The sequence below is a fragment of the Pelodiscus sinensis genome, chromosome 2 (genome assembly GCF_049634645.1).
Source record: "Pelodiscus sinensis isolate JC-2024 chromosome 2, ASM4963464v1, whole genome shotgun sequence".
In the NCBI taxonomy this organism is placed as follows: Eukaryota; Metazoa; Chordata; order Testudines; family Trionychidae; genus Pelodiscus; species Pelodiscus sinensis.
Genome location: NC_134712.1, coordinates 2370040 through 2385363, shown reverse-complemented (window position 1 = coordinate 2385363; position 15324 = coordinate 2370040). Strand labels below are relative to the sequence as shown.

General features: G+C 50.2%; 1 protein-coding gene across 2 annotated transcripts in view; it reads left to right on the top strand.

Annotated features, from left to right (window-relative positions):
- Positions 1-4511: 4511 nt before the first annotated feature.
- LOC102461099 (1-phosphatidylinositol 4,5-bisphosphate phosphodiesterase gamma-1-like) overlaps positions 4512-15324 on the top strand; it is a 94703-nt gene continuing 83890 nt past the window's right edge. Inside the window, exons 1-2 of one of the 2 annotated variants that reach the window (XM_075919990.1) lie at positions 4512-4632; positions 5138-6366. In XM_075919990.1, coding sequence (XP_075776105.1) covers positions 6147-6366 — 220 coding nt within the window. In that variant the 5' untranslated portion in view covers positions 4512-4632; positions 5138-6146. The remainder of the gene's footprint in view (positions 4633-5137; positions 6367-15324) is intronic. The other variant, XM_075919991.1, reaches the window with a different exon arrangement.

Below are 15324 nucleotides of genomic sequence, written 5' to 3'. Positions count from 1 at the left end.
ATGCTTGCCATGCATCTGAAAGGCAGCCTATGAGTTCTTGTCGCAGATCTTCATCGTGGGCTATGAGGGCAGCAGCAGCAGCAAATAGAAATTCTCTGATTAACACCTTTTTGACTTTGGACTTTGAGTTAAGTCAGGACGGGTGGAAGTATTTCCCATCTGATCTTTTGTGGAGACACCCTCCATCTTTCATGTCCCTAAATGCACAGTTCAAGAGTACCGAGAAGACGATTCCTAGCATTGTAGGGGCAAAACCACATCCTTGCTTCACTCTGCTTTTCATCTCAAGGCTATCCAAAGTGGACCTTTTAAACTGGAGAGTTGCTCTCATGCTGTTGTGGAATGAACACATAAGACTTTGCAGGATTGGTGGGAATCCTATCTTTTCTAGTTTTGCATACAGACCTGCTCTGCTTACTGTGTCGAACGCTTTGGTTAGCTCCAATAAGATGATATACAATGGTTGGTTTTGCTCTCTGCATTTTTTGTGCCGTTGACGCAGAAAAAATATCATGTCTGTAGTTGATCTTCCATCGTGTGATGCAGTGTGTGTGTGGGGGGGGGGGGTCTGTACACTCTTGTGGCCATGGGTCCACTCTGGTTGGACATTCACTGGTTGCTGTGTTGTGCTGTGGGTGACCCCTACTGGCCTGTATCTGCAAGCACTGCCCAGAGTAGGGTGGTTCCTGAGGGCAGGCACATAGATCATGACTAGCAACGTCTCACCTGGCCAGGGAAAGGAGTTTGAACAAAGGAAGGGGTGTGGCTACCTGGGGGGATGACTGTTCTGTGGTTTGGAGAAGGGGCAGGCTGAGAGTGGGGAAGCATGGAGGAAGCAGATTAAAACCAGTATAGGAGGTTCAGGGGCCTGTGAACCCCTTCCCCCCAAGGGAACTAGGGCTGTCGGCCTAGCCTATGCCTACATCGAGCCTATGCTGTGCTGTATCTTGGAGAAGTAATAAACCCATTTTTACTCTACTGGCTGGTGGAGAGTCACATCTAGCTGCGGACGGGGGTGTAGGGTTGGGGGAGCTCCCCGATGTGCCGTCACACATCCACCCTGTGATTCAAGGTAGCCATGCTTTGCCAGCGGTTGTAGGCCCACTAACCTGACTTCTGAGAAAGCTTTTCCTGCTACGCTTAGTAGCAAGACATCCCTGTAATTGTTGTCATCACCCCTTTCACCTTTATTTTTATACAAAGTGATGATGTTTGCATCACACATCTTTTGCAGCACCTCACCCTCTTTCCAGCATGTAAGTGCAGCTGATGAAGATAAGCCAACAGGCCGATTTCCCCACACTTCAGGGTTTTAGCTGTGCGCACAGGTCTGGAGGAAACAGAATGTGAACTTCAAAGGGTGGATCATTGTGGGCTCAACAATGAGAAATCTTTCGACACATGCTGTGCTCACAACACTTGACATCCTGTTTCAGCTATAAAAGAAAAACAGCGGGCATGATTCTGCCATCTGGGACCTGCTAACCTTTAACAGGGGAAGTGTGAGCCATTGGACAGAAATCCCCAAGTAATAACTGAAAAATTCATGGAACAACTCCAACAGACTCCACAACTAAGCTAGAGTTTGGATTCCAATCTTTTGGATGAACCAGAGATATTTATTACCGACAGGCACACTAATATCATCCTGATCTACAAACTCTTTCAGTTTTTTATATTCATAAACCTTTTGTTTTCTATACTTAAGGATTGACTACCCGTGTGAATCTGAACTATATTTTGACCATTCTACACATGGATGAAAAAAGAATGATTAGAGGGAACATTGACTGTGGTATGTAACTATCACTTAAATCAGCGTCTTTCTGCTTTCTCCCTCACGTCCCCGTGTGGCCAGGCACCATTAATCAGGAAAAATCTGGTCAGCATTTAACATAGAGGAGGGATCACTCCGGAAAACACAAGGTGCTGTGAAGAGAAGTGAAGTAGATGGAAATCCTTGTGGTGAATCGATATCGCACGAACATCTCCCAGGGAATGTTTTGCTCCAGGAATCGCCATCTTTTGGCTGCAATGTAAAATTGTGACTCTGATCGTTCAGGTCATTAAAGAACCAATAATCGTTAAAGCCCGGAGTTCTACCATTTTATCTTGGCAAGCCCTGATGTGTATTGTATCTGGGGCTGCAGGATTTCCCATGGAGAATCAGGCAGTGGTGCATGCTGCCAATGGTGCCTCTCCTCCTCACTACCTCTGTGTGTGTGTGTGAGAGAGAGAGAAAATGGCGGAGATTTCTCAGGGCTGTGTCACTTTCCAGCACTATCTTCCAGAGTCACTCCCACCAGCTTTCTCAGACTCTCTCTTCCCCCAACTCCCCCCCCCCCCCCACGCCAGCCAACACCTTGTTCTCCTCTGTGTCCCATTCATCTCCTTCCACCTCAGCCCCCCCCCCCCAACCTTCCTCTGGCCCCTTCCTGCTCTGAGAGGTTGTGGGGGAGAATCTCCTGCTGCACCTTCCCACCACGGCTGCTCTCGGTGTGGGCAGCTGAGGGGAGTCAGGGCTTGTCTCATTGGTGGGAAAAGTTACCTGCAAGGGCAACACCTGGCAGCCTCTTCCAGGATGATAAGTCTGGTCCCAGGACTCCTCCTCACTGGAGGCCAGTCCGTCCCAGGCTCTCACCCCCTCCCACAGCCATGCTGCTCCATGTAGCCTCCGTTCTACTACAGGCAGTCCCCGGGTTACGTACAAGATAGGGACTATAGGTTTGTTCTTAAGTTGAATCTGTTTGTAAGTCAGAACTGGCGTCAGCCGCTGCTGAAACTGATCAGTTTCAACCGCGGCTGAATCTGGATGCCAGTTCTGACTTACATACAGATTCAACTTAAGAAACCCAGGCGTCCCCAAGTCAGCTGCTGCTAAAACTGGTCAGCACTGATTCCAGGAAGCCTGGGGCAGAGCAACTCTGCCTCGGGCTTCCTGTAGTCAGCGCTGGTCAGTTTCAGCAGCGGCTGACTTGGGGACGCCTGGGGCAGAGCAGCTGGGGTGCTGCTGGGTTGCTCCAGTAGCGCCGCTCCTTGGCGCTACTGGAGCAACCCAGCAGCACCCCAGCTGCTCTGCCCCAGGCGTCCTGATTCAGCTGCTGCTGAAACTGACCAGCAGCGGCTGAATCAGGACGTCTGGGGCAGAGCAGCTGGGGTGCTGCCAGGTTGGTCCGGAGCGGTGCTGCGGGACCAACCCGGCAGCCCCCAGCTGCTCTACCCCAGGGGTAGGCAAGAAAAGCCTGGTCTGCCTGGGGGGGGGGGGCACTAGCTGCACCCCCCCCCAGCAGACCAGGGGGACAGGAGCAAAGCCGCTGAGCACGCCCGCAAAGGGACAGCCTGGGCGCGCTTGGGCTGTCCCCCTGCGGGCGTCCTCCAAGGCTTTGCTCTCCATCTCCCTGGTCTGCAGGGAGACGGGGAGCAAAGCCTTGGAGCACGCCCGCAGCGGGACAACCCAGACGCGCCCGGGCTGTCCCGCTGCGGGCGTGCTCCGCGGCTTTGCTCCTGTCCCCCTGGTCTGCTGGGGGGGTCCAGCAAAGCCGCTGGACCCCCCCAGCAGACCAGGGACACCAGAGCAAAGCCGCCGCCTGGGCGGCTTTGCTCGTTTGCCCGGGAGCAAAGCCGCCCAGGCGGCGGCTTTGCTCGGGTGTCCCTGGTCTGCTGGGGGGGTCCAGCGGCTTTGCTGGACCCCCCCAGCAGACCAGGGAGACCGGGAGAAGCTTTTCTCACCCTGGAGGACACGGGTGGCGACCCGCCGCCCGTGAGCTCCGGGGCGAGAAAAGCCCCGTTCGTAAGTGCGGATCCGACATAAATCGGATCCGCGTAAGTCGGGGACTGCCTGTATTGCTTCCCTTAGATTGAAATCAGAAGATGCTTCTACGCAGGCTGGCCCTGAACGAATCTCACTCCACCATGCGTAACACAGCCCACTGCGCTGGAAGACACAGCCTGTGTTTTCCACGCAACCACCAGTGCAAACCGTGTTGCTGTCCATTGCGGCCTTGTAGTTGAAGTCCACCAGGTTCCCACTATGACGCCCCCGGACTTCCTCCTCCATCCCATAGGGGCCGACTCCCTGTCTGCTCCGGGGCTCAGCACTGATGGAAAACCAATGGGGTGTGCTCAGGCTTCATGAGGAGGTTGGAAGGAGGATTATTTAAGATGTCCCCTGGAAGTAACTTTGCCTTAAACCGACATTTTGCAATGGCACCAGGCGGCAGCAGGACCACACATACGGGGCACCATGAAACCACAAGGCAGAATGATTAGACTAGTATTAGCGTGATCATCTTTTCCCAAAGGGGAAACAGGACCAGTGCATGGGGCCAGCCTGAGGAGGCCACCTACCTTCCCTATGCAAGTCCACCCAGCCCTCCCTGCCTTTTACCTGAAAGGCCAGCCCCCTTCTCCTCTGCACGTGAGCCCAGAAGGACCCACCAATAAGTCCCTGTGCAAGTCCCCCAGCCCTCCCTGTCTTCTACCTACTAGGCTGCTCATGGAGTGCTCATTCTCCAGCATCAGAAACCTTAACCCAGTGGGACAGACAGGACTGACCAATGGAGCTGTCCCATACCAGGGAGCTGGATGGAAATAAGATCGCGGACAGATTCCTCCAGAGCGCTCCAGTGAGAGGTAAGCTGTGACGTTAGTGAAGGCGGCTTGTAGGTGAGTCCAGTGATTCCAATCCTGTAATTCATGCTAATGTAATTCTATCGTGCATGACTGATTTAGTCTTGATTAAATTAAGCCCCCCATGATAGTCACATATTTGATAACTAGAATATGAAAGAAGTGTATAAATATGCTGAAAATTGCCTCCCCCGCAAAGTAGCAAAGCCCTCCCCGCCCCCCCCCCCACACACCCCTACACCTCTTCAGTGAACCCACTGGCAAAACCAAAAGTCACTGTCTGTGCTCCATCCCCTCCAGATGTAAGAACCATGCGGACAGCAGCATGTCCCAGCTGCTTCTCAGCCTGCCCTTCCCTCGTCCCTCCAGAGGCAAGCAGGCCTCTCTCCTCTAGATGTCACCCTCCACCATCTTTTCTTCCTCTCCTCCTATTTTTCTTTCTCCAAGATCCTGCAATTTTTTTTTTAAAATTCCTTTCTGATCTCTTTCCGGCCATGTGTGATTGCAGTTTCCTCTGGGCGTCCATTTCACCAGCCTGAAATTAATCAGCAGAGAGAAGGAGAGAGAGAAAAGGGGGAGGAGAGCCCCCCCCCCCCTTGTCAGCTGGATCCTCAGGCAGAAGCAGGAGCAGCAGCCCCCGGGAAGTCACACCACTACTCCCTCGCCCGGATCTGCAGCAGGAGGGGAGAACTTGAACAGGGGAAACCCCACATCCTCCAGATTCCCTGCCAGAAACCTACTGAACCAACCCCTCTTCATTCCTCCCCAGGAGCTGCAGGAAAAGCCACTGGGAGATTGCCTGTCGTCCCCCCCCCCCAGCCCTTTCCATCCCCAGTTAGGAGGAGGCTGCTTTTTGCTGGCTGAAGGGGCATTCTCTGGAGCTGGCTGCACAGCTTTTTTACTTTGCACCATCTGTGCTTCTTTCCTCCCTCTCTTCCACAGCTGACAGTGATCCGCAGCCTGGCAGCACTCTACCCGGGGCTCCTCCGCCATGCCCCCCCGCAGCTCCATCAGCACCAGCTGGATTGTATGGATCTTGTGTGTGTAAAGGTGCTGCTGTACATTCAGCCTCCTGGACCTGCCTGCTTGGATGATTTTTTTTATAGCTTTTGTTTTGAAAAGCAGCCTCTAAACCTGCCTGCCTGAGCGTTCACTGCTTGCGGCAGCTGCTGTAGTAGAGCAGGGAAGCCGTATTGTGCTGGATTTAACCCTCTTCCTGGGTTGCAGAAAGGGAAGGTTGCAGGATCCTTCGATCCCACCCCCTTCCTCTTTCCCCAGCTCTGAGGAGAGTCCTGGATCTTTGCAGCATCTGTGGTGCATCAGAGTGGAAGCCAGCACTGGTAGCTACTGCAGCAAAGGAAGCCCTTGTCTCCGGAGGTTTGGGGGAGAGCAATTGAACATAAGAGGGTAGATTTTGTTTCCAAGGGTCTTGACTTCATTTCCCAGAGACTCCTTCCTTTCCTGCATGACACGGATCCCGCTCTGTGATTCCGTCAGGCGATGGCCAGGCAATAAAGATGTCAGTGTCCAGGCTGAATGGTGTCAATGGCTTTTTGGAGGACTCCAGGATGGAGATTGGGGACATGGGGAGGATCCTCAGGGGTTTGGAAATTGGGACCGTACTGACCCTATTCTACCAAAAAAAGTCCCAGAGGCCAGAGAGGAGGACGTTTCAGGTGAAGCTGGAGACCAGACAGATCATCTGGAGCCGGACGCCTGAGAAAGTGGAAGGAGACAGTGAGTAAATTCCGCATGGCGTGAACCAAGAAAATGTCTGTCTCTGAAGAGAGGTTACCAGACGGGGAGCTTGGCTGGGTGCAGCTCAGTCCAAGACACCAGGAAAATCCGAGCTGAATGCACTGGGTTGTAAATCTGTGTAGGGAGGCAGCATGGCCTAGTGGATTGAGCACCTAGGAACTCCCCTATTCGAATCTTGGCTGGGCTGTGCCAGTGATTTGCTGCATGGAGCTGGGCACGTCTCTCCCTCTGAGGCTGTAAAATGGGGATGCCAACCGTTGTGAGTAGTAATCGAGATGCAGCCGTGTTAGTCTGGTCTTGCTGAAACAAAAGACAGGACGATGCAGCACTTTAAAGACGAACCAGATGGTTTATGGTGTATATGGTCGTGCCAATTCTCTTCCAGAATTTGATCTGCGGAAGTGGGTCTGGCCCACGAAAGCTCATCACCTAATAAACCATCTTGTTAGTCTTTAAAGTGCTGCATAGCCGTTGTGCGGGTTGCTAAGCTTTGAGAAGTGCAGTTTACGGGTTCTATTTCATTCATTTCTGGGAGGGTGGCAGGTCACTGATTGGATAGAGCACCCGTATGGATGGTGCCCGCAGCGATCCTGTCTCGCCACTGAGAACCCTGGAGCCCAATGTGGCATCTGTCTCATGGCTTGCTGCATCAGTCAGGGAGGAAGAGCACAGCCTGTGAGTGCAGGGGAGTGGGTCAGGAGCATGCAGGTACTTGAGTGGTGAGGTGGCCGGGACGCCTCCACTCACCCTCTTTCCCTGACACAAAGCACCAGGAGATCTTCAGTCATCGCAAACGATGGTGACCTTTGTTTGCACGGCACCCTGGCGAGGGCACCGCCAGCAGCATCGCCCTGGGGCATGCGGGCTGTGCTGGGGCAGAGCGCCACCTACGCAGCGGCCTGCGCTTTCTCCTTGGCGGAGGTCCACTCACGCAGTGACCCAGCCCGCCCTGGCTAACACACTGTGGCTGAGCAGACGGCAGAGGGAAGGGGGTGAGCTCCTCTTCTCACCTGCCTCTCTGTTATTTTTCAGTATGTTCCCAGCAACTATCCCTCTGTTGTCTCTCTCCTCACGCTCAGCCACCCCAATCCCCATCCTTTCCCTGGCAGCTCCGTACTCTCCCCGCCTGCCTCGCTGTTATCTCTTCCTCTCTGATTGCCCTTAGCGTCACAGCCCTTCCTGCTGTAATTCCACTGGAGATAATGGAGTTGACGGAGGAATTGGTGGGGTTTTCCTGCCTCGCTCCACGGATGCCCTTCCCTGTGCTTTAACCCCCCCCCCCTTTTCTTCTGCTTTCTAGTCCCTTCCACTCTGCTTCCCTCTCATCTTATCCCATGGGGGCCATGCTCTCGGCTCAGCACGGGGGGATTCACGCTCAGAGTGTGTGTTGCTACGAAGGGGGACTCTGTGGCTCAGACCTCGTGCAGAATTCAGTAAATATTTGTTCATCTGCCTCCTGAGTACGGCCTACTCAGGGTCTAATTCATCACAGGCAGGGACTTTCTCTTTGTGCTGCTGGAAATGGCCGATCCCATCCCTTATTTTTGAGACATGGTTGCAGCCATGATTTCACACAGGAAATTCACACATGGTAGAATCATAGAATCCTAGAACTGGAAGGGATCTCAAAAGGTCTTCGAGTCCAGTCCTGTACCCTCACGGCAGGACCAGGCACTGTGTAGATCATCCCTGACAGGTGTCTGTCCAACCTGCTTTTAAATATCTCCAGAGATGGAGATTCCACAACCTCCCCAGGCAACTTATTCCAGTGTTTAACCACCGTGACAGGCAGAAAGTTTTTCCTAATGTCCAACCTAAGCCTCCCTTGCTGCCGTTTAAGCCCATTGCTTCTTGTTCTGTCCTCAGAGGCCAAGGAGAATAATTTTTCTCCATCCTCCTTGTGACACCCTTTTAGATACTTAAAAACTGCTATAATGTTCCCTCTCAGTCTTCTCTTTTCTAAACTAAAGCCCAGTTCTTTCAGTCTTCCCTCATAGGTCTTGGTTGCTCTTCTCGGGACCTTCTCCAATTTCTCCACATCTTTCTTGATATGTGGTGCCAAGAACTGGACACAATACTCCAATTAAGGCTTAATCAGTGTAAAGCGGAAGAATGACTTCTTCTGTCTTGCTTGTAACACTCCTGTGAATGCCTCCCTGAATCATACAACAAGTGGTCTGGTAGAACTTTACAGACTAACAAAACATGTAGATTGTATCATGAGCTTTCGTGGGCACAGCCCACTTCTTCAGATGACTTCTGAACAGATAACTACATGTTTTGCTAGTCTATAAAGTGCTACCAGACCATTTGTTGTTTTTTTCTGTAACAGACTAACTCGGCTACCCCCTGAAGTCCCTGAATCATGTTTGCTTTTTTTGCAACAGTGTCCCACTATTGCCTCATATTTAGCTTGTGGTCCACTCTGACCCCTAGATCCCTTTCTGCAGGACTCCTTCCTAGACAGTCACTTCCCATGGTCATGGCGATAACACTGACACTCCACACGGAAGGCCCCACTGGGTACGGAGTCTCCTTAAAGTACAGTTATCCTCTGTGGAGTGGCTGTGGAAGACCGATCTCTGCTCCTCCTGGGCATTTCAGAGTCAGAGCCAGACACGTCAGTGACAACAATAAGTGTTTACTGCTGTTACGTGTATCGCCCCGGCAGGTACAACACAGCTCTGGGAGAGGGCGCACCAGCCGCAGCATCGGTTAAGTTCCAGTTGCAGGGTCACCTGTGTATCTTCACTGCTTTTGTTTCCTGCCTTTAATTAGGCCTTTATGACCGTGTTGCTCTCAGTGAGGTTGCATGGATAGAACCGAAGACATAATTTGAAATAGGGATGTAAAATCCCGTTTAATTGGTTAACCGTTCAGCATTATGTTTAACTGGTTAACCAATTAAAGGGAGGCATGGCGGGGAGCCATTCCAGCCCAGCTGGGCTGCAGGGCATTGTCCCTCCCCCCCCCCCCCCCCACCGCCCCCGTGCCACAGACAGCTGGCTGGAGTGCCCCTGCCTAAAGAATGCCCAGGTCAGGCCTGCCGTGGACAAAGGCTGCTCTGGCCTGGCTGGAGCATCCCTGCTTGCAGTGGGCTCCGTGGAGCTGGAGCAGCCCCCTACCCATGAGCTATTCCAGCCCTCACCAGTTAACCATTCACATCCCTAATTTGAAAACAATGGAATTGCACAGGTGTCAGGACAAAACTTAACCTGGAGAGTCATTATCACTGCCAAAAAGATCCCAGCTTGACTCTCAGGGTGTGTCCAGACTACAGGATTTTTTCGAAAAAACGTCCCCTGCGTCTAGACTGCTGCTGTGTTCTTTCGAAAGTAAATCGAAAGAACGTGGCAGTTTTTTCGACCGTTTTACGAGAAAAAACGCCTTTTTGCAAAAGTGCTCTTTCAAAAAAAGGCGCTATGTAATGCAAACTGTGCGTTTTCGAAAGAGAGCATCCAGACTGCCTGGGTGCTCTCTCTCAAAAAAGCAGCTTGCTTTTTCGAAAGTACTGGTTGTAGTCTACTCTAGATGCTCTTTTTCAAAAGAGGCTTTTTCCAAAATATCTTTCGAAAACGCCGGTTCCGAAAGAGGCTTTCAGTCTAGACGTAGCCTCAGATCCCAGGGCAGTACACAGAAAAACATCTTTCTGCTTGGAAATGGATAGAATTTGTCCTAGGGATGCCTTTTTATGGTGATTTTTCAGTGCAGAGAGTTGATCAATTGGCTGTTTGCAAAATTATGCCGCACTTAACAGATCAACAGTGCTGTGTTTCAAAGTGCTGTGCACACACTAATTAATCCATCCATAAGCCAGCCATAGGAGATCTGTAAGTCATACCCAAGTTCATTAATGGCGAAGCAGTACGGAAAGACGTAGGCCTCAACTTCCCAAAGTGTCCAGTAATTTTGCATTCCCAACTTGAGACTTGTGGTGCAAAGTTCTGGCTCATGGAAGTTAATGGGAGTTTTGCTCTTGACTTCAAAGGAGCCAGGGTCTCCCTCCCCCATCCCTTCCCTGGAGGGTCTCACTTTCAAGGTGCTGAAAACCTACAATCCCAAATCAAGTCAACAGGAACTGCCAGTCTCTGTTTGCCAGAAGGTGGAAGTGGACAATGGGGTGGATCACTTGATGATTCCCTGTTTTGTTCATTCCCTCTGGGACACTTGGCATAGGCCACTGTCAGAAGACAGGACACTGGGCTAGATGGGCCTTTGGTGGACCAGTCTGGCCATTCTTCTATTTTTCTGTTATATTAACTGCATGTAGGCTACTCCTCCATAAACCACGCCTAACGTGTCTCAAAATTAGTGTCAAGTATCAGAGCAGTAGCCGTGCTAGCCTGAATCTGCAAAAGCGGCGAGGAGTCCTGTGGCACCTTATAGACTAACCGAAGTGTTGGAGCATAAGCTTTCGTGGGCAAAGACCCACTTCATCAGATGCTTTGCCCACGAAAGCTTATGTTCCAACACTTCGGTTAGTCTATAAGGTGCCACAGGACTCCTCGTCGCTTTTTCAAAATGAGTGGATAACTTTGAAAATATGAGCCAAAGTCACCCAGAAGGGTTGCCAGATGGTTTCCCAAAAAATACCGAACACATGTGCTAAAAATGTGTCAAGCAAAAAAAAAAAAAACCACCACAACTATGCTTAACACTGAATGGGAACTTTATTATAAACAATCAACAGTTTATATCATATATTTTGATTACATGAACCTCCCAGTGCCAATCGCGGCCCCGCCTCCCCAGCCACTGCCCCCGCCTCTATCCCCACCAGGTTTCCGCACCCAACCGGCTGAGCTGAGGGCTCCCTGCGCCGATCACGGCCCCGCCTCCCCAGCCACTCCCCCCGCTCTTGCCAGGCTTCCGTTGAAATACCGGACATTGCACATGTCCGGTATTTTCTAAAAAAATTTACTGGACAGAGGGCGCAAAAAACTGACTGTCTGGTTGAATACCGGACACCTGGCAACCCTACCCAGAAAGCCTCTAGCAGAGCTTGGAACAAAACCCAGAAGTGCCTGGAAACCAGAGCTTTGCTCAGACCACTAGACTTCTCAGCCTCCCTAAAAATCTTGGAAGTTGATTGTTACCATAAGGTTTCACTGGATTTTGGATGTTGATAAGAATCAGGTTGGAATGCCAGTAGTTCATAAACCCTTGGAAAATGAAAACGCTTATTATGCATTTTATTTCAGCCCACAATTTTATCTCCCCACTTGAGGAACTCTATGTATTCTAGTTTGCCTCTCCTAAAGATCTGGTATCCGGTGTGTCTGTAGAGCTCTCTATTCTGTAATAATCGGGGTAAGGCTGTAATCCTCATTACCTTCATCGTGGTGCCCAAAGGCCTTAGAGACTGTCTCTTCTGGGATTTATTTTACCAACATTAATCTCGGTGGATTAATCTGTATCACACCCCAATGTTGCTCTTGTCTCAGTGGAGTGGTGGTCTCTGCTTCTTGTCCCAGACCGTTGAGGTCGCTCTGAAAGCTGGCAAATAGCTGTTACATCCCAGAGGTGGCTCCCTTCCTCTGTGGGGTGAACTAATTCCAAAATATAAAGTTTCTAAAGATCATTAGAATCCTTCTGAATAGAGGGTGGTGGAATAAGACTATTAGCACTAGTGCAGAGATAAAGGCCTCTGCACTTGTCGGTACCTGTAGAATTTATACAGAAAACTCCTAAGTGTTCGTGCCAAAATAGATTCCATGCTGTGTTTCTATAGAGGCTCTACTTTAGTTCAGTGATAGAAATGTAGCCATGTTAGTCTGGTGTAGCTGAAACAAAATACAGGACTATGTAGCACTTTAAAGACTAACAAGATGATTTAGTTCAGTGTTCATTAGCTTGCTCCCCATGTCACCTAATTTTCTAACCCTTCCTGAGATCATATGTTGTGTGTGGGAGGAAGGTATACATAGGATATGTGTGGTTATATGGAAGTATACTTATGTACAGCCTGGGTGTTTGTATGTGTGTTTGGGTGTAATTGCTCTGGGATATATATAGGCTGGCAGCGTATTTTTGGTGTAGGTGTAAATTGATGTTTGTGAGACTTAAATGAATGACTATGATTATATACGGGATGAGAGTGTAGTGATGTAAGTGTGTACTGCACTGTAGCCTGCTCTCGTGATTGTATCATGATATTTGATATTTGTTAGTAGGGCTCCAGACAATGCAGTAATGGGATTACATGGGAATCTTGGCTGTCTTTTTCTTTTCTTTTTTTTTAAGGTATATTTCTAGTCTGTCTGGTTGCAAACAAAAACTTGAAAATACGACCTCCGAAATCCAGAAGGCAATTAAAAAGAATCCAGCGTCTGTTTTTAAAATCTCATGATTTTTTAAAGACAGTCTCATGATTTTGGGGGCTTAACCCATGATTTTTAAACATTTTGAGGTTGGTAATACTGGCACTGGGAGTCTATGATTGTGAGTGTTTGAATAGATGATGTAGATGTGTGATTTGTATATGTACGGGCATGTATGTGAGCTACAAAAAGTCAGGTTAAATTATTTAATGGGCCCTTCTGGCCTTAAACTTTATGAATCTCTATTTTCAGGGGAGTGTGATGTACAGTTGCATGTCTATTACGTTAGGACTCTGAGGGTGCATCTACACTGCACCTGTCGCTCGAAATAAACTACACAGTTTGAGCTATGCACATTGCATATCTTATTTCGAGTCAATTTCGAAATAGCTTATTTCGAAATGCGGTGCTGTCTACACAGCACTTATTTGAAATAAATAGCTATTCTGAAACACCCCTCACTCTCACAGGACGTCGGAAGAGCGAGCCCGTTACATTTCCAAAGAACAGGTGTGCTCAAAAGTTATTTCGGCATACTGGAGGTATCCTGAATTAGTGCTGCAGTGTAGACATAGCCTAACACGAGCTTAGCACTAACGCAGTATTTTATATCTTAAGAGCACTTTACAAATATTAAGTCGTGATCCTGCTGACTCCTCCTTAGCTTTCAGATTCCCCCAGGTCTTGGCTTTTTTCTAAACCCCAGTCTTGCTTTTGGAATCTGCCCTTTCCAGTTTCCAGTCAGTCTGAGAACCCCTCTTTGTGCATGGGCTTTGTCCAATAGAAAGGCACCCTGGGTGTCTGATATAAATTGATCGCCCCTCTCCCCCTCCAGCTAGGAATGTGGAAGGACTTGCCATCACTAGAACCAGTGAGTTCCTGACTTTTGAAGTGGGGAGCAAGAGGGTGAGATGGGCCACAGAAGAACCCCCACCTGATCTGATTTCCCGAATAACAATTCTCTGCTTGTCGTTAAGGCTTGGCCTACACATGCAGTAGCGTGTAAGGTATGCTGAGCCTTTCCCCGCTGTCTTCTCCTGCCAGAGCCTTTTGCTGCAGCAGGGAAAGGCAACCAGACACTGGATTGCTAACCATATCAGCATAGACCATGGACGCACTGGTAGTGGATAGAGAGAGCCGTGTAGAGTATGCCTGCTAAGGTTCTGTGTGGCTTTGCTCATGCCTTGCTGTCTGCCCGCCGTTGGTATCTGTACCACGCAGTCTAGGTACTCTGCATGTCACAGGAGTATAGACGTTGCTTAAGAGTGTCTTCCCTTTGAGGATCTCAAAGCACTTTGGCAGCTGATCCTTGTGGCTCTCTTGGGAGGTAAGTCACTGTCATTAACCCCTCTGCAGACAGAGCATGAGAGACTTGGCCAAGCTCACACAACGTGTCGGTGGCAGAGTCAAGACTCAAACCCAGCACCTCCAGAAGCCCAGTCGGCCACCCTAGTCTCTTGATCCCTACAGCCCTGCATGGATACAAAATATTGTTTCCACACCCACATCTATACAGGCAAAAATGAGCCACAGCTATCCACATCCACCCGCGCGGATATCCGTGGATTTTGCAGGGCTCTGTTGATCACACAGTCTGCAGGCTTCTGAAAAACCTTCTTTCAATCATCATGTGGTGGGACATCAGGAATGAGGTACCCAAGAGAGACTCTTGCATCTTCTTGGCTGGTGTTGGTAGAGATTCATGGAAGTTAGGTCCATCAATGGCTGTTATCCAGGATGGGTTGGGATGGTGTCTCTAGCCTCTGTTTGTCTGGAAATGGGTGATGGGGGGGATCACGTGAGGTTTCCCTGTTGTGTTCCTTCCCTCTGGGGCATCTGGCATTGGCCACTGTCGGCAGACAGGACACTGGGCTAGATGGACCTTTGGTCTGACCCAGACTGGCCGTTCTTATGACTTTGTCCTAGCACTGAAGTGGTGATTTATAACAAGCCCAACTATCGCTAGCAGCCCTGCCCTTAACCCTTCCCCTTAGCCAGGGGAAGAACAGATGGAAAAATGGGCTGGAATGGGGGCCAAAGGGTAATAATGAGTGATCCAGAGGGGGACCCCAAACCGTGCTCGCTGCCCGTCAAAAGCATCTAGGGAGTCAGTGGATGCCGCCCAGAGGAACTCTGCTCAGTGTGGCTACGAGGGACCAGAAATAGGCTACACAGTCATCAAGTGCCCCTCCCCCAATCTGGCTTCCCCCTCCTGGTATGATGGGGGGCTAGCGTGGCCAGGAGAAGGCTGCTGAGGAAGTTTCACGACTTGGTGGTGGCCCGAAGCGCTGAGAGGCCGTGCCGTTCCTGCTTTGGTACCGTCTTTTAAGACCCTGGTAGTCTTTCATCACCGTAACCACTGCAAAAGTAGTCCCGCCCTGCTGCTGAGTGACATAGGGAGTGTCTGCTATTTTGAGGATGTCAAGTATCAGAGGGGTCGCCGTGTTAGTCTGAATCTGCAAAAGCGGCGAGGAGTCCTGTGGCACCTTATAGACTAACCGAAGTGATGGAGCATAAGCTTTCGTGGGCAAAGACCCACTTCGTCACTTGCCTCTGGAAATTTCCACTACATGCATCTGATGAAGTGGGTCTTTGCCCACGAAAGCTTATGCTCCTA